General features: G+C 41.4%; 1 protein-coding gene across 5 annotated transcripts in view; it reads left to right on the forward strand.

Annotated features, from left to right (window-relative positions):
- The window catches only part of PHACTR1 (phosphatase and actin regulator 1), a 359,571-nt gene that overhangs the window by 31,417 nt on the left and 309,010 nt on the right, over positions 1 to 19,144 (forward strand). For 4 of the 5 annotated variants that reach the window (XR_014580386.1, XM_083825799.1, XM_083825800.1 and 1 more), the window contains 3 exons: positions 1,975 to 2,092; positions 12,827 to 12,973; positions 14,455 to 14,601. Coding sequence is in view for 4 of the 5 variants with exons in the window: in XM_083825799.1 (XP_083681925.1) it covers positions 2,032 to 2,092; positions 12,827 to 12,973; positions 14,455 to 14,601 (355 nt within the window). In the remaining variant the exon portion in view is untranslated. Of the gene's footprint in view, positions 1 to 394; positions 759 to 1,974; positions 2,093 to 12,826; positions 12,974 to 14,454; positions 14,602 to 19,144 lie in introns of those variants that run through there. The other variant, XM_083825798.1, reaches the window with a different exon arrangement.

Here is a 19,144-nt window from a genome sequence, read left to right on the forward strand (position 1 = left end):
AATGATTCCTAGAGAATGCTTGTATCAGATGTTATAGCACCTTCAAGAATGAATGAATTACTTAAAGTAGGAATTCTGGAATAGGAGAGATTTCTGGATAATCTATTCTAATATTCTAATAATCTATTCTAATCTATAATTTCATAGCATCAGTGGAATGTTTTTGTATTGTTTTTTCTGTATGCCTTGTCCAACAAGCAGTACCAGATAAGAAATGAATATTTTCAAGGCAGTATTTGCATTATATTCATAGCAAAACATTTAACAGTCTCATTACCCTTGTGGTAAATGATGAAGAAAGTAGGTGTTTTGCTTACTAGAAGCAAATTATTAGACAAAACACAATGTTATGGCTAATCATTATGAAACACTTTAAACTATCTCAGAATACAAGCTGCAATGAGGAAGATCAGAGAGAAAAAACAAATTCTTAAGGAAACTTGATGCAGGTTTTTTTTTTTTTTTCCTGAGGAAAGTTTTTATCAAATCAAAACCAGGGGCTTAATTTTTCAGTATGAAGGGTGAAGGGGAGTGGAGGAGATGATCATAGTGTCACCTCCTGTTGCTAAGTAACAGCATCTCCTGGCCATTTTCATCTGATAAAGGAAGTCCAGTTGACGTTATGCATTATTCATCAGAGTTCCAATCAAACAATCAAAATTGTTTGCTTACACTGGGGACATTTAGTAAGATCAAAGAAACCTTCCTTGAAACTACTGGAGCTTACACGACTGCCAGCCAGCTCTTGATATTTTGCAGTAAGTATCATTTCTGGTCTGGGAGTGCTACAGCCAAGTGAATTGCTGAGGAATTTTAAAAGTTTGCTCATTGGGGTAGGCTTCGGAATTTTAGAAAGGACTGCATGTTGATCGATGAAAACCAAATTAAAGAAAAAAGAAAAAGCTTTGGAACCTTGGTTTCCTGATTTTTGCCAGCATAATTAAAGGAACTGCTTGAAGCAAGGGTCTCGGTCTCCCTGCCCAAACCTTTCTGTTAGGTTTATACAGAAAAGACTAGAGGTATTTTTGTCTGTCTGTCTTAAAGTAAATGTTGTGCAGGGCTGTTTGTATGCTTATGATTATATGCTGTAACTAACTGAGGTGTGGAGGAGAGATCTGGGTTGTGACTTTTCTTCAGATCTTGGGTTTTTATGTGAGTTGGTGAGAAAAGACGAAAGTGCAGGAGATAGCAAGAACCCAACTGGAGAAAGGTCAGGTTGATGTGCATAATCCTGGGAACTCTGTCTGGCAGAGACACACTTGATTCAGTGTGCATCTTTGTCAAATGTAACCTAGGATTTAAACAGATCCAAGGCTCTGAAGAATGCCAAAAACACAAACCTTAACTAAGATAGGAGTATCCTACCATTTCTTAATGGTTGTTCTTATCACCTCTTTTAAACTGATGGTGGGATGTTCTGCTGCTACTTCTGGTCAGTAAGTAGGAAGGAGTAAGGAAAGGTTGATTTCTGCCTGTTTAGGCAGAATGAAATGTCCAACAAATTACAACCTTTTGTCTTCCTTCTTAGTGCTGTGTTTTGTTGTGAGCAGCACTAATGCTGTCTTTACTGTAGTCTATTACAATGGAGTCTGCTCGGAGGTCCTGGCATTGCTGCTGTCCATGGCACCCCCAAGCTCTTCTGCTCTCATTTTTAAGAGCAAATGTAACAGGCAGAGTAATCTAAGTATGTACTGTAAGAAATGGAGACTGTGGCAAGAATAAAGGTGATTGTTCTGGGAAGGTACCAGGAACCTTGCTAACACTGTAGCAGTACTTTTCTCTTACGTCTTTAGACAAAGATTTAAACCAAATATCCCAAAATAGAAAAGGATACTTGTGAAGTTCTATGAATAGTGATTTGAAAATGTTTTGACCCTAATATGCCAAACTACAACCTTTAATGACTGCCTACACTATTTTTTCCACAAAGAAACTCACCAGCTTTTCTGTCTGACATCTCTATTTTTTTCCCAGGAATCTGACTGATCATCCAGACCAGAGTATTGTGCACACAAATAAAGTTCCATCAAAATGGACTACTTTTTGGATGTCGAGTCTGCTCACAGACTGTTTTACAGTCAAGGAGCCCAAGGTAAGAAATTTTGGCACTGTCTCAGACTGACTATTTTAATGGTACAGCTAAGATATATAGGGTCAGTCAACGGCCAGCCCTTGTGACTGAGCTACTGAAATGTACACAGGCAATAGGGAAAGGCCTTCGGAATGCATGGGGTGTAAAAGGGATTACAAGAAGAGTAATGTTAAGGCTGATTTGCCCTTTCAGAGGATAAGGAAAAGCTATGTGAAAGATTCTGGGTGCATGGCAGGAGCAAAATGGAAAACCAAGGTCCAGACTCTGGGGTTGCAGAACCAGAGTGGACAAGTCAGAGGGAACAGCCAGCTGCATGCTGTGTCACCCTGTGGTGTCATTCCCCTCTCTCCTTGCTTCTTGGTGATGTCAGGATCACTCAGTACAGTCTGGTATTATTCTCTGCTGCAGAAATAAATTATTTAGGAAAGATCTGAGATGTTTTAATGTGCTGCACGGAAGCAGCATGCTCTCAGTGGTCTGCATCCTTCCCCATGAAATGCTGGTCCCCCACTGAATAGAAACAGTGCAAGAGAGCGAAGGAGTAATCAAACTTCTTTGCTTTAAGGTAGCTGAGAATTCTTCACAACATAGGTGATATTTTTGGTAAAGTCAGTTCACATTTTTCTCACTAGTTCTATTTTTGGATAAAACAGTTTCAAAGAGGAGGGTTTTTTATTCCTTAAACTTTAAGCATCATACTAAACTGAATAAAAATTGAAGGACCAAGCAGCTCTATCAACCTTTTACTTTTTACATACTGCCTGCATACTATTCTCTGAAAACACAGTCCAGGTTTTTTCCACTGTTAATTTCCTCAATTGCTAATCCCATTCAAAGACAAGCCACCAGAATTTGGTCTTCCCTCTGTAGGTCATCCTCCCAGAGCAAGACCTAATCTACATGGGGAATGCTACCATCCCAGGAGATGTAGGGGTCAGTGCCACTTGACCTTTGGCTCAACTGAGGTGCTTCTACATTGCCCAGCTGCTGCCCCAGCTATTGTCGTACATTTTCATCTGTATATTTCAAAGAAAACTGTTTGCAAAAAAACCCAAAAAAAACTATTGTCAAAACACAGTCCTCTGCCCCTCTGCATTGAACAACAACAGAGGCAAATGCTAAGCACCTCAAAGTCAGGTTAAAATTGGCTGAGAGCAATGACTGATTTTGTTTGCTTTTTTTCAATCTCTAAAATGCGGTGGATGCCTGAGCATTGATATAAAAGTGATATTAAAATAGGTTCTTTGATATCCCTATGGGAACAGCGCCTTTTCTATTCCATAGATACAAAATTTCAGAAATGTACAAGTTACTGCTATGTAATGTACAACTTACAAGCTGTATCAGTTTATCAACAGCATCCTTCCTAAGCATGGAATAGTACAGAGGACTATGAAAGAAATATGTATTTGTGTAGTGAAAGACAATTACAGTAACATGCACAAGGTGGCTAATACATGAGATAATGGCATGATTTCTCCAAATGTGGGCAAAAAGAACATCTCTTTTTCCTTATCCGCCTTCTGAAAAACAGTTAAACTGCATTAGCTTAAAATTTCTGAGACAAACAAAAATACAATCAAACCCATACTGAATGTGAGGCACCCATCTAACATAAATAGCTTAGCTCAAGTAGCTACTTTGGAACTGAAAAAAAAAAAAAAAGTGTGCAAGAAAGCACTGCCACCAGATCTACCTAATGGGATCACAATTAACTATTTGATGATAATAAAATAACATGATGTTATTAATAAATCACACTATCACAGAGCTTGTGTTTATGCATTAAAACTGTATTATACCAGAATCGAGTGAAAGAAGACTATGGTATTTTGCCATTTAATTAAAAAATACATCAAAATGCATTACATGTATTATTACTTTAGTTATTATTACAGTTACTGCATTACAATTTTCTCTATTCACAGGCTGTAGAATAGGGGTTTATGACCCACTTAGAGATTGGAATATTTCTGCCTTTTAATCCTTTAATCCTCCAGATCAAGAACAAAAACTCCTTTCCAATGTTTTCACATTAATGACATGACAATGTTACAAACAGCAGCTGGAAAGAACTCATTCTCAACTGTACCCATTCCTTGTGGGTGGAGGAGAAGGGAAGGAGCAGGACTGCAAGATGTTTGGAAGGAACTCAAATAGCTATGATGGCTTTGCTAGCAAAGGATATCAAATCCCAGATGACCTCAGGTCCTCTGTAGTTGCATGCAGGATACCCTGACCTCAGCACAGGGACTGAAACAAGGTCTTGGCACCCAGCAGCTAGCTGGTACTCTATCCCATACTGCCTGCACTAATGCCCACATCTTGTTCCTACCCCTGCAGAAAGCTGCAGAGCTGCCCTTGCTGCTGTAGGGTAGGAGAGAGGTGCTACCTTATCAGCTGCCTTCTTTCCCATGCTCTCCTTCTGCAGCAGCAGCTTTCACCTCACTCCTGTGGGCTTAACTCAGAACAGAGGATATTTGGCCGTTCAGTGCTGCATGTGCTGTTCAAACAGCTGCTCCCCGTTTCCTCCAAGGAAAGTGAAGCAGGAGGGATGGAAAGTCCAAAAGCTGTATCTGGCAGCAAAGATTATCTAGATTTAGAAAACTTAGTGAATGAAGCCAGCTGGCTGTAGTCTTCAGATACCAGCCAGAAATATCTTAAGCCCTATCCTGACTGTCTCTTCTGTGGCCGTATGTTGGGATCTAGGAGATGGGGGTGTCCTTGCCAACTGCGTAATGCCTGGTGACGCATCTGCAAGTCAGAAGCAGGAAAGGGACTGTGTCCCTAGATCCAGCCCCTTGCCCTAGGAAAGTCCAAATCTGAAATGTAAATATGGACCTGGATTTACATTTTTGAAAAAGTCTTCTGCCTTTGAAGTGTGGGGAATTAAAATACTAGTTGCTCCTGAATGTCAGTGTATTCTAAATACAAATCTACCGTGGCTTGCAGACATAAGGCCTGAAAGCATACAATGGGGCCTGGAGTAGGATGCAGCTCACTCTTAGGTGTCCTCAGTGAAGATGTTTCCATCCAAGACATCTGACTAGCTGAATAACATGTATCAGTGGAGAGTCTCAGTCATTTTGAGAGCAGAGTTCACCTAATCATAGAAATCTTCCTTGGGATAATATAAATCATGTCTTACTCTCTACACAAATTAAAAAAGCCTAGGGAGTGAACTCAGATGGAAGACGGCTGTGCTAATGGCATTTGTTTGCATAGAGGGAATCCCATGTTGACAAGTAAGAAGGCACCTAACTCAGGAAATGGAGTAACTTCATAAAACAGGTCAGGCTGTAATCAAAAGCTGTAAATTTGCAGACCGTAACAGTGGTAGCCTCATTTGGAGAGACAGCTGGTTTGAAGTTCAACTTTAAGGAACTCCTGCTTTGGGGCTTGCAAAGGAACCCCTCATATTTGTCAGAGCTGAGCAAGCTGGCGTTGAGGAGCAGCATTAGCAGGCCGCTCCGCAAGGGAAAGCGAGCCAAGAGGCAGCAAGACAGGAGGAGGCATGGTCTCTCCTATGAGAGGTAAAGCACTGAAGCACACAAGCAGAGATGGTCACCCAGGTTCAGCCAAGAGTCCAGATCACCAGACAGGTCCATGGCAATGAGGCAAGCAGAAGGCCAAGCAGGACATCAAGTCAGCAGCCAGGATACGGATCAGTGAGGAACGTAGCCAGCCACGGGCTCAGGAAGCAGGCAAAGGGTAAATGCAGCTCCCAAAGGGAGAAAGCAGTACGTGAGGCTTTTTGGCTTTTTCTTCTACAGCTCCAAGGCTGGTCGGAGTGTCTCAAACTGCTCTCTCCAACAGCTGTGTTGTATCAGAGAGCTGGCCTTGAGCACAGAAAATGAAACAACGTACAGGGACGGCACGTACTGCCCTGGCTGCTGGTTCCTATTGGCTCACACCTAGGCTTGTTCAGGATCAAGGAACAAGGAACCTCTCTCTGCCATTATACAAAAGGGGATAAAGTATCTTAAGTGAATTCTAAGAGAGAAGAATGACTTCTGTTTGGTGCGTCATAAATGAAGGCTTCAGGTACCCTCAAAAAAGGAGAGATACCTATTGCGGACTTTACATAACACTTTTCTGCGGCCTTGAGTTTGATGGAAGGGGTCACAGGGCTCACCCCCTCTAACAGCCACAAATCAGAACCCGACTGGATGGGCTGTACATCATGGTCAGGATGCTGTTCTGGGCTGTGCAAGTCCATCCCTGCTCTACAGTCTAGCTTTGATCCTGATGGGAACCCAGGTTCCCCTCTGCTCTCAGGTGACTTTTGACTTGAGCATAAAATCTTTTCTAATTTCCTCAAGACCCATATCCACTTTTCCAGTCTCATCTCCTTTTGCACCAGCAGGGGGCATGAAGCTTAAAATTAACTGCATTAATTGAGATATTCCAAGATGTTCCTACATACGTTAAAGTTGTTTGCCAGTCCATTTGGCAAGATACACTGTGAATATTTAAATAACTGAACAAAACTCTGTTGAAGGCTTATCTTAAACTATCTTTGTACCTATAAGTAATTCAAAGATCCACTTGCATGAGATATGCTCTTACTGGTTGCAACATTCCTGCAATCTATTTGATGAATGTAAGGAGTGATTAAAAGAATGCAAAGTAGAAAAAAATATGGAAATAAGCAAGAACATAGTACACAAGGCAAATGGATAATGCATGCACAGAATTGTATAGACACATACGGAAATATTGCTCAAGAGATTTCAGGAAATCCTGCTCTATCAGTTTTCCAGGTTTAATAAAATACTCCCAGTTACAGATTTAACTCCACATTCCCCTCTCCCACTCTGTTGCCACAATTTATTTATTTCACTGTGCTTCACTTTTGCTCATTTAATTCAGGCAGTGCTGACTCATTCTAGATGTTTGACTTTAATCATTGCTGACTACCCAGTGCTACTTCCCTTCTGCTTTTGCATACTAAATTATGTCCATTATTTCACAAAAGTATTGCTGCAGTATTCCCAAATCCTAGTCCAGAATGATTCCACTGTAGATGTTCCTTGTGTAAAGTAATATTTGGATACTCCACCCACTCAAATTTTACAAATAATTCATCCCATAGATTAACATCTCTTCAGAATTATGTTATTTTGCGTGTCTTATTCATGTGATGTTATTAGTTCTTAGACTAATAACATTAAAAATAGCAAATTAATAACAGCAAATGAGCTGTTGTAATCAATTTCTCTCCCTTTAAATCCAAGTAATTGATCAACATCAACCCTGCCCTTATCCTTTTTAAATATTTTCCCCCCTTTGCACATCTTCTGTCATTATTTAGAATTTATGAACAGGCAACGGAGTGCCACGATAAGAGTCTCTGGCTTGCAGAGTCAGGTAGACTAGCTTCAGCGATTGTATAAAAATACCTCATGATGAGTTGCAGCAACTGTGCTTCAGCTACTTCTTGGTCATTTATTTCAATATCCAATCAGCCAAATTAAAATCGGAATAAATTAGAATCTTCTAATTCTAAGTGGCATATCTAAATAAAACTAGTATTTTTGCGATCCTATTCTTTATACCCCTAAACACAGAAACTGTGGAAATCCTATACGTGGCTTGCACTTGAAAAAAAATATTCTGAACACTAAGTTTAATTTTTTCAACTAAACTAAAAAATAATTTCAAATAGCAAAACCCCTACTTGTCCCTATTTCATAATCACCTAGCTGCTTGCTTGCCCTTTCCTTTCTCTCTCTTTTTCTTTCCTTTCTTTCCTTCTTTCTTTTAATATACATACATATATTCTGTTTTCTTTAGCCTATGCCTTTGGATTCAAAGAAGGAACAAGCACATTTCCTCTGAAATGTACAACAAATGCTAAATAGGCATATTGTGCATAAACTTACCAAATATCAAAAACCAGCATAACAAGCATGTGCATCAAAGTGGATGTCTTTTTGCCCTATGTTCTATTGCTTGCAACCACGTGTCTGAGTACTTTCTTTCAGATTACTGGTTTCCATCAAACTGGTGTCAAAGATCTCAACAGCTTCCCTTTAGAGAGAGACAACAATCCATATGCATGTACTTCTCTGTTTATCCAGGAGACAAAAGCCTATAAATCATTCGTCATAAATACCAAATTATGTCCTCGCCAGTGCTTGCACACGTTCCACTGTTTCCCTCTCCTGCCAGTCAAACCCTATTTCACATCTCTAATCCTTCAAATGTTGTTCTTTATCACTTAAATTTAAAACAAGACAAAAGTGAAGTGGCATTAAATCAGCCCACAAGGTTTTCTTTTTCTGGTAAGCATCCATTTGGACCCACTGTCTGATTGTCTTTAACAAATATTCACAAACTAACAATATTTTAGCACAGTCATGTTCTAGATGCATCAAAACCTACAGGAACCAACACTTTTAAAGGTCATATGTAGCCAAAACCACATTTCTGCGTGCATTATCTACATGTGATGTTATAGTGAGCCCTTTCCACTGAAGCATGAAGGAGGAAAACTGAAAGAGCAGAGGATGCCAGCAGAATGCAGTAAATCAAATAAGACGCTCATACCCTTCTCTAATAAAAATAAGTAGCAAGAAAAAATCCTACTCAGTCAGCAACAGCAGCACTGCAATTAAAATGATTTCAAAGGTATTCTACCAACTTGTTTAAAATTTGCTCTGAGAAATGAGTTTTTGCTCTTTAAGATTTCCGTTGTGAAGCCAATATTCTTTTACAGCTATTTGTGTGCTATCTGAAGTTACTTGTGATTATACACAACAGAAAGACAGCCTTTCCAACACATCTAGGTCTAGGCATCTCCAGCAGAAACATTTTAGCGTTTTGCTTGTAGTAAGATTAAAAACATCAGGTCTCAAGAGGTGGTGGTTTTTTGTTTGTTTGTTTGTTTGTTTTGCCATTCAGAGGTAAGAAACTGTTATGTAAACTAGAGTTTCTAGATGAAGAAATTATTAAGCCCAAAATGACTAGGGTACTTGTATTACCAATAAGATGTTTTAAAAACATTTCAATAAAAGTTGATTGATAAAAGTGGACAAGAAAATCTAGATTAATATTTCATATTTTCTTTAAATAATTTTAAGAGGATGACTTTCCACCTCAGAAAGTTTTCTGATTAAAAATGTCCAAATTTTTTCTAAAAACATTAGTCTTAAAAAAAAAAAAAACTTTTCAAAACATAAAGCTAGTTCTTGGCAATCAAAATTAGTACTAATATTGGTATTAAAATATGTGAAAAAGTATTTTAATGGAAAAAAATGGAAACTACCAATAATTCTTTGCAAACTGTCCCCCATGTTTTCGGTAATTTCAAACAGTATTCAGAAATTGGACCACCTTCAGATGTAACTAAACATATTGAAATTACATGTTTAAAAGGTCTCTAAACACACACTTATAATCCTTCATGTATTTTCCATTCCCCTCTCCCAAATTCATACTTGTGTCATACTTCACTAACATACAGTGTTTTGAGACAACAAATATGATATTATATATAATCAATTGTAATGTCATTACATACATTACAGCATTTCTATTTTTTAATTTCTTTTTCCTCCATTAGCTACCTTTTTTTCTCTTTCTAACAAATACCAAACGATGTTGGCAAAACATGCTGATTGTAGCATAACCCTATCACATCAGGAACAATGCAAATGGAACAAAACAATTTAACCAAAATGACTAAGTTGTGTTCTGTGCAATGCTAGAATGGCTGTTTGAAATGAGTTTTCAGACACTGCTTTCAAATTCATTTGCAGCATAAGAGGGCCCCTTAGTATGTATCGTAATGTCGTTCCTGTACTCCAGCACCTTCAAGGGGATATTTCCTAGTTTTTCTGAAAAGCCATCTCCTAAAAATGTGTAGCAGACACTGAGCTCATTTGTGGAGAGTACCTCAAGCTAGAAACACTGGTTGGTTGTCAGTGATGGACACAGGGTCATATGGACACAGGGTCATAAGGAAAAGTGTGTACAGGTATATTCATGCCATTCATGTATATTCAGTGTCACCATATGGGTATTTGAATGTGATGAATTATACCTTCCTGTTCCACAGCTGTGAAATAATTGATCTTAGTTTTTTATTGCCAAAAAAACACCAACACATATTAGCTCCCTCTGAAAATTTTCCAATGTGTATTTAAAATTTCCAGCCATTCTTGAAAGCAGTTGATAATATACATAAAGGGGAGATAATCATGGTTGTCAAATTAATATGTAAATAATACTCCAGGAAATATTTTCCAACAACCACCTACCTCTAGTCAAAATGTATACAGGCCAGATCCCAATGTTTTGACCCAAAAGTTAAAAAATTATTTATAAATGACTACAGAAAAGCTCACTCATCTTATGTGTACAATAAATGTGTATGTAATGTGGTGTTTGCAATTTTTTTCTTTTTTTTTTTTTTTTTTCTGAATAGTCTCCTGTGCTGTGATCTAGCCACCCCTGAAGTGCATGGGTGGCCTTTCACTGACTTTAACTACAGCTAGATCATACCAGTTTTAAAGGACAAATCTTTTACATGGTTCTTTTATGAGATGCTTTTTGCAACGTTGACTTCATATACAGAAAAATCTTCCTTTGGTATACATTTGATGAAGCAGTACACAAAATTCTCTCTGGCAGAAATTTTCCATTCTCTTTCATCTTCATTATTGTACGTCCCTGCTACAATGGAGTAATAGTTTACAGTCTAACAGCAGTGTTTACTTTAGCTTAATCTAAATAGCTGACCTCATTAAATTAATTTCAACTCTTGCCCTATGCTTTTACTTCAAATTCAGATGCTGTGTTAGGAGAGAGCAAAAACTTGAAAGAAATCTATTTAAAACCACAAAACAAATAAGTTAGACAAGAAATAACTGCTACCCCCAGCAGCGCAGATTTTCTTGTTTGGTAAACTATGTAACTCTGCAAATTGAAAAATACAGTGTGACAGCTTTTGTTAAATCATATTAATTATATGCTATCTTATCTAACACCTAACTCAGGGTTTAGGCATCTGAAGGCTTCTGATTGACAGATATTATTTGGAACTCTCAAAAACTTTTTAAAGCAAGAATTGCAGTTACAACGCTGCAAAATTTTCTCTTAGTCACCATCAGTCGTGCTCTCCATTCCCAGCAGGAAAATAGAGTTCATTATTAGCTATTTGAAGTGTGGTGGCTTACAAAAGCCCTGAGATAAGGACTTGTGCCAGCTGATGCCCAAACAGTGAGAAATATCCAGGGTTTAGACTCTTCTTAGGGTTGAACACAAAGGCATGTCAGGTCTGATTTTTGGGCACATATGTGTGTGCGTGTGGCAGACCAGAACTGAAAACAACTCTCTGAAAGTCCATGTCATAATAAAAGGATAGCATGTGAGGGTTGGAAATTCTCAAGCCCTAGATTTTTCTGCACCTTCTTATCTAAGGAAGTATAGGCTCTTACAGAGCCTCACAGTAATGTTAATAGACCCACATCAAGGGTAAGGATGGGCTTTCAGCAGAAATTCTCTTTCCAACTCTGTATGGGGTAGAGGGGAGAGCAACATACTGGCAGGGTACTTGTGCATGGTACTCAAGCTTTCGGTGATCAGCCAGATCCCGTCCAGCATTTGTGATAACCTTTTTCTAGTCAGAAAGAGAGTTGAGGTGGATATATTTATAGAGGCTTTTCTGTTTGTGATTTCTAATTTATAGACTCAGTTTCCAAAGCAATCAACAGACACTCATAATTACATTTCACATAAAAAACACCTACATTGAAGGGACTTTATCGAGGCTGTAAGGTCAAGTGCTGAATACTTATGCAATGCCAGAATGAAGGTTCCCTCCACAACATTAATTCAGCCTCAATCCATATGTATTATGGTACAATTTCTAATTGCATGATGACACTGTTATTTTTTACTCTCCTACCACTTGCTTCATCAGTGGGCAGTACTCACTAAATGAGACAATATTAAATATTTTGCTTTCTCCTCCTTGAAGACATGGCCCCAAGCCATTTAGAGCCTGTTGAGAAGATAAAAATATTAATTTGCTCATGGGCTTTTCATTGGTGCTTCACTAAAATATATGAATACTTTACAAATATTAATGAATTTATTAGAAAATACCTACTGAAAGAAAATAATTATTCTCCCCATTTCATAATTAAGACACTAAGACATGGAGTGATCAAGAGCAAAAATTAGCTGTTAATTTTGAGTGCCCAAATTAAGACACCGAGATACTGAGTTTTTGGATAGCTGTTGTACACATCATTTCATGTGTTCCAAGCATAGCTCCCACTAATTTCTGCAAACTAAATGAACACTTAACTACTTCCATTACTCAGACATCACTGTATCAAACACAGTATTCAGAAAAGGAGGGACTGCAGCTATTGACGAGTTGTGAAAAGAGTGATGTAAGATGCAAAACTATCAAACCGTGAAGAGGAAATCCGTGTCAGAAACAGGGGTATTACCTATGTCTTGGGGGGACACAGTGCATCAGTCTTTTCTGCTCTTTGTATTACTTGGTGCAGAACATAAATTCTGCAGCACGTGAGGCAGGGACCTCACAGGAAACAGCCTCATCTACTAAATATTACAGATTCTCATTTCCATTGAACAATTTTCTTTCTCTCTTTTTTTTTTATTATTTTTTATTATTTTTTGTTCCTTACCCTTTTTCCCCTTTTCAATTTCTCTTTTCTCCTTCTATCCTCTTCTTCATTCATTCTTTCTTATCAGCTCGTCGGGCAACTCTTCTCACTGTGCCCACACTGATGTCGGCTTCTTCTGAGGAGGACATAGACCGGAGACCCATTAGAAGACTTCGGTCTAAGAGTGACACTCCATACTTAGAAGAAGCTAGGATATGCTTCAACCTTGACACATGTAAGACCATCCCTTCCCCAAACAGCCTATGCTGGTTTTGCTGGATTTTTTTTTTTTTTTGAGATGCACATGGACTGGATGGTACCTCCTTGCTTGCCAGTAGTATGGTGGTTCACCAGAGGTCCAGGGATGTCACAGCTGTTTTGCTGTGAGCACCTGCATTTCTATTAACATAGGACATTTCCCCCTGCATTAGCTGGGATATGCTAGTAACATCAAAGCAAAGAGGAGGGCTTTGCAAACAAGATCTTATGTCTTATCCACTCTGGTCATCCAGAAACATGAAAGTTCTTGTAAAGTTGTATGAAGGGATTAGTCCTAACAGCAAACTTCAGGTAAACCTAACAGTACAACCATGGAAAAATATCCGGCACACCCCCAAACATCTATCGGTTCAATTGGCAGAAAGGTGGCTGAAAACTGCTGATCTTGCAGGAATGAGCAAGAAAGCTGTCCCCAAAATTCATAATTGTGAATGCCACTATGGCTGCTTGCAGAGTTGCTGAGCCCCTGGCATTCACTGCTCCATTTGATATTGCAGCTGACCAAAACAAAAGATTTCTGAGATACTGACAACTCACTGACCTTAAGTGACTGTGTTCCTGTTTAAGAAAAAAAAAAAATTAAACAGGATGAACTGCTACACTCATTGGAACACATTTTTAAGTGTTTAACACTTTATGTAGCATTTTTTAAAAGTAGCATTTTAAATTATTTCACCTACATTAACATCTAGAGCTTCCATCTGACACTGGTGCCCTAATGGGGCAGGCAGCCTACATCCACATGAAGAGAATTAACATGTTTATCAGAAGCTATTAAATAGAGAAGACGAAGTTGTGTTTAAAAACACACCTGCCCGCACAACTTAAGCACAGAGTGCCCAGCTGAAAGTGAAGGACATTCAAAAAGTGCTGCACAGGGCTCCTCAGCCAGGTTGGTTCTTCAAAATACCAGGACAGATAGGCTATTTCTGCAAACTTCTTGGCCCTTCTGCCTTGCTTCGGGCACTTCGCCTAGGTTAGAAACCCCCGTGATGCCCGCTTAGGGGAGAAAGAGGTGAGGGATGACCCCACAAGCCGCGGCCTCGATATGGTGCCACTTTTGGGGCTCACAGGGCCACAGAGGCTTGGGGGGCACCTGGGGCGGTGGGGGGCAGCTGGGCCAGGCGGGGGTGCTCGGGGGGGGGTTCGGGCAGGGCCGGGGTGTGTCGGGCGGCGGGCGGGGGGGGGGGGTTGCATGGCTGGCTTCCCCCCGTGGAGGAGCTGTCCTCCCGGGGGCTGGGGGGTCAGCGGCTGGGGCCTCCGCTCCCGTCCGCAGATCCTTGACGGGTTTTCCCTCTCTCTCTCCTCCTCCCTCCCTCCCTCTGCTCCTTTCTCCCTCTCTCCTTCCCCGTCCTCTCCCCCCCCCCACCCCCCCCGCCGCCCCCTCCCCTCCCGGCCCCGCTCCGCTCCCCGCCGCCACCCGCTCGCCCTCGCTAGCTCGCCGGGCCACGCTGCTCACCGTACCCACATTAATGGCGGCATCTTCCGAGGAGGACATCGACCGCAGACCCATCCGCCGCGTCCGCTCCAAGAGCGACACCCCTTACCTCGCCGAGGCCCGCATCTCCTTCAACCTCGAGGCAGGTGAGAGACGGCCAGGGGCTTGGGGACAGGGGGCAGGAGGCACCACCGAGCTCCCCCAGGGTTGCTTCTTCGCACCTGCGTGTGCCCCGAGCCTCAGCCCGCTGCCCTCTGCTGCCCACCTGGGCATCCCCGCAGGGCTTGGGGTCCTGCCCTGCTTGCCCACCCCAGCCTGGCAGCCTCACCTCCACTTCATCCCCTTCACATGGTGAGGTTGGCCCTGGAGGGTGCAGCTGCCTTGGCTGCCCTGGCTCCCCAGGTCTGCCATTGTCTCAGCTGGCTGCAATCCGGTCTGCCTTGTCAGCTGCCTAAATTTCCACATCCACGCTCCCAGGCCTCGGGACTAGCCTCCCTGCCTGGCCTTCCTGTCCCCCTTCTCCACTGGTGCACCTTCCTCTCAGCTGCCTCTTCCTCATGGCGCCTTTGGGATTTCGGCTGTCACCTCCTGTTCATGCCACACGTGGTGACTGTCCTGTGCCTTTCCTGCTAGGCCTGTTGTTTTCCCTCCTTGCCTGACCTTCTCTTCCCTTACGGGCTCTGTCAACAGCAAACTACACCAGAGCTTATTTGCTCTCGAAAACAAAGGAAAAGAAAGTACTTTCTGTTAGGTTTCTGCACCACACCAGACTTCCTCTGTATGGAGGGGCGGGAGTGAGGATCAATAGCCAGGAAGCTATACTGCAGCCTCTCTCCTGTCCCACCAGCAAACAGACCTAACTGTGTAATACCCTGTTGTGCCACCCCCTTCTTCAGCTGAGCCTGCCAGCAGAGAGGGGAAAAGGGCTGCCTCAGAGTTGCTGCTTGCCATGCTGCAGCCTCCCCCACCCCTCCTCCCCCCTTTCAGCCGGCTGAAAGTTGGAGATGATGGAGATGTGTTTTCTCCATTTGGTGATGGAACGGATTCCCCTCCCCCTCCTGTCATCCTTGCTGTAGTTATACCCTTGGTAATGGGTAATACACGGTTTGGTTTTACCAACAACAGAGCAGTTGGCTACGTCGTACAGTGGGTCACTATTTCTTTCTGACCATGGCTTCTTAAAAAAACACCAAGCTGTAGGTAAGTTGGGTGGCATTTTAGGGCACAGGCTGGAGTGTAGGGTCAGGTGCCAGGTTTCAGACCTGAAGAACTGGGAGTGCGAACAGAAAGCAGCACTGCAAGTAAGGCGTAAATCACGTGAGGCTGTGTATGGTTGTTTGATTGCTGAAATAACCCTGAGTTGGCATGTGCTGTCACAGGTAATGTTATGTCATGTAGTTAAAAATAGATAAACCAGTTAAGAGCAAGACACCTTCAGGTCACCTGGTGCTTCACATCTCTATGCTGAGCTGGGCATACTGTTTTTACTACAAGTCCCCGAGGACACGCAAGTCCCTAGGTACCTCTTTCCTGCAATCCACTGGAAAATTTGATAATTACACTTGGCTTCTTCCTGTGCCTCCCCTTTCCCCTGCTAGCTCGAATTTGTCTTTACTTTCAAACCTGGTATTCCTTTAAAAGAAATAATTGAAGAAAGTAGTATTGGCATATCGAGATATATAAGTGAAAAGTGTTTTAAGCAGTGCAAGCGTGTGTTTTCATTAATCCATCTGGCAGTGAGTAGTTTTGAGCTTCAAAAAAAAAATAAATTGCTTAGCAACCAGTACATAGGGAGTGAGCCAAAGCAAGCGAAACATGCCAGCAGTGCCCGCTCCATTCCACAGCTTTTGCTTTCGCTGCTCAGAAAGCCTGAGTTGGTGAATTCTGCCAGGCAGCCGCAGGGTGATTTTTTTTTGCCCCATTTTTGGGGTGTGAACCCCCAATTTTGTCGATTTCCCTGTGGGCGCTGTCCACCACCCGTGGTGCTGAATTGGCACCATCCCGAGCCTGCCGCCATCCCCAAGCATTGGGTTGGCCCCACAGGGCTTCTGCCTCTTCCTCCGCCTGTGCTGGGGAAGGTGGTGGAGACGAAGCAATGCTTTTTCCTCAACCCGCTTGAAAGTAAAGTGACACTCAGGGCACAGGAAATAACCTCTTCCTTTATGTAGTTATTGCTTGCTTTGCTTTTCATGCATCCTGTGTCTATAGCTGGTGCTCGACCATTGCTTACAGAGCTGTGTTTTGTTGTTTTTTTTTCCTACAGCTGCTACAAGTTGGGTTGCATTGCTCCCTCATTGTCTCTTTTCAGGATATGGTCAGGGATGGGACGCAGCACACAGCTGCTTTGCTGTATTGGAACTTATGTTTCATTAATAAAATTGGATACTAAGCAGATGCAGTGAATACTGTCCTTCTACAATCTTAATTACAACCACTGGTTAAGAACTATCAGTTTTTACCTACTTAAGCTGTAAGTTATAATTATACCATTACTGTTAATATCTGTATTGTTGAGCAACTGAGAAATTGTGTACACAGAGTCAATTATGCAGTTTGGGGATAGCACAGATTTGGTCCAGACTGGAAAAAAAAAAAAAAAAAGGTGATTAACAGTGCATATTCTACCAGCCCTTCTCTTTAGAACATACTTACAATTTTGCTTTGGTTGTCCAAAATATTCTGGTTTGTGTCTGTTTCTAAATATTTATCAATTAACTCACAATTATTGCTTACCAGGAGTTAACAAATGCTCTTCAATTACTTGTCCTCAGTATATATTTTTTGCTGTTCTTCCCAAACTGATTAAAAGACAAAGCTGTTTTCCAAACTCAGGGTTATTCTCCCTACTGCTATACATAAACAAATCCTATTAATCTGAGTTATGTGTTTATATCAAGAGGATAATGTTTCTCAAAGGATTTAAATTACCTCTTCTGCCAAAATTAATGTGGCTGCATAACATCATAAAACTATAGACAGATACAAGTTCTTTTTGCATATTTGATAATGAATCAGTCCACATGCAGAAATTAATTTTTTAATTTTCTGAAAGACTTCCTCTGGTGCCACACTAGGGGAATGTAGAATGCTCTCTTACTTTTGGGTGGCCATCTTTTTTTTTCTTTATTTTCTTTTTTTCTTTATTATGGTTAGCAGTCTGGCATGGCTCCATTTCTTAACATCCAAGTCTTTAGCTTTTAGTATGCATCTTCTTAAAACCAGTTTTCATATTTTCTTTCTAACTTTCTTATTCAGGCACCTAGAAGCTAATCCCAAATTGCTTCTGAAAACTTGGGCCTCCATCTGTGACAACTGTTTATTAGCATAATCTCTCTCCTGGGACTGTGCCATCTAGGAAGCTAATGTGTTTTTACAGGTTTTGACCTATTTATGTTCCTCTTGTTGCAAAATACTATACTCCTATAATGGCAGTGCATGGTAGGTAGCTTTGAAGCTTGATAAATTAGCAGAAGGCATGACTGGTAAGGAAACACAACTCTCACTAAATGATCTAATATGTGTGAGTTTTTCTTCTGCCATCCCCTTTATAGTGTCTGTGGGCTGCAGGGGGGTCTAACACGTTGAGTTGACCTGACCAGGTTTGCTTCTATACACAGATAGATACTCTTACTCCTTCCTAGCTGAAAAAGAGCAAGGTTTGTACTGTACTCCTTTGGGAGTTGATTTTTGCAAACAGACTTATTTTTAAATGGAGCAAGAAGTCATCTGTATCTCAGCTGCCATGGGACCTTCCTGAGATGGTTCAGGGAGGTCACCAAATGCCAGTCTTTGTTTGAGCAAGGTTGGTTGTCCACATAGAATTTAACCTGGGAGTAAAAACCTGGGGAGAAGGAAAGTCAGTGCCTTGGAGAAGGTGTAAGGGCGGAATGACTACAGTAGCTGTGCAAGGGGTCAGCAAACAGGGGACATTCCTTCAGAAGGAATATATTTAGTCTCTGTGCTGTGAAATGAGGGGAGGGGAGCTTTCGAATTTTAACACCCCCCCACCCCAGCCTTAAAAGCATGGGAAAGGGATGCAACTGAACAGAAACCTGTGACCAGAGAGGTGCAGCAGCTGGGCTCTGAAAGTGGGGAGGGAGGTGTCTACAGGAATGGGCCTGAGTACGGTCTTGCAGATGGTGCCAACTGTGGAGCCCTGCTGGCTCAGTCAGCTCTGAGACACGGCACAGGTTTGAAGTATACTGAAGTTTCTCAGAGATCTCACTGAAGTGGCTGGATCCTCCAGTGATCTAAGTCATCTACGGGCTTCAGCTAGGGATCTGTGCCAGACTGTAGAAGTAAACATCTCTGCTTTCCTTCAATGATGAAAGATCTGTTTTATATCTTTGTATGGAGCCACATGTTCTCCTGGAATGCGTTCTGGGAAAGCAAAGATGAGGGGGAAAGGACTGAGGAGCTCAGCAAAATTTTGCCATGTGGAGGGAAGAAACATCTTTGCATCTAGAAAGGCAAGTCAATTCAATGCCATTTACTGTTTTTAAGCAATGATGATTTACTCACGTTGGGGAGGGGAAAAAAACAAGCCCACAGCAGCTTGCTTTAGTGCTGCTGCAAGCAGAATTAATTCACAGGGTGTAAAGAAGGAGGAGGATCCTGGCAGAAACTGCTGAATGGCTAAGACAAATGTTAGTGAGCTGGGAAATGTTCATAGTTGGTTGTTTCTGTGAT

Source organism: Anser anser, assembly GCF_964211835.1.
Source record: "Anser anser genome assembly, chromosome: 2".
In the NCBI taxonomy this organism is placed as follows: Eukaryota; Metazoa; Chordata; class Aves; order Anseriformes; family Anatidae; genus Anser; species Anser anser.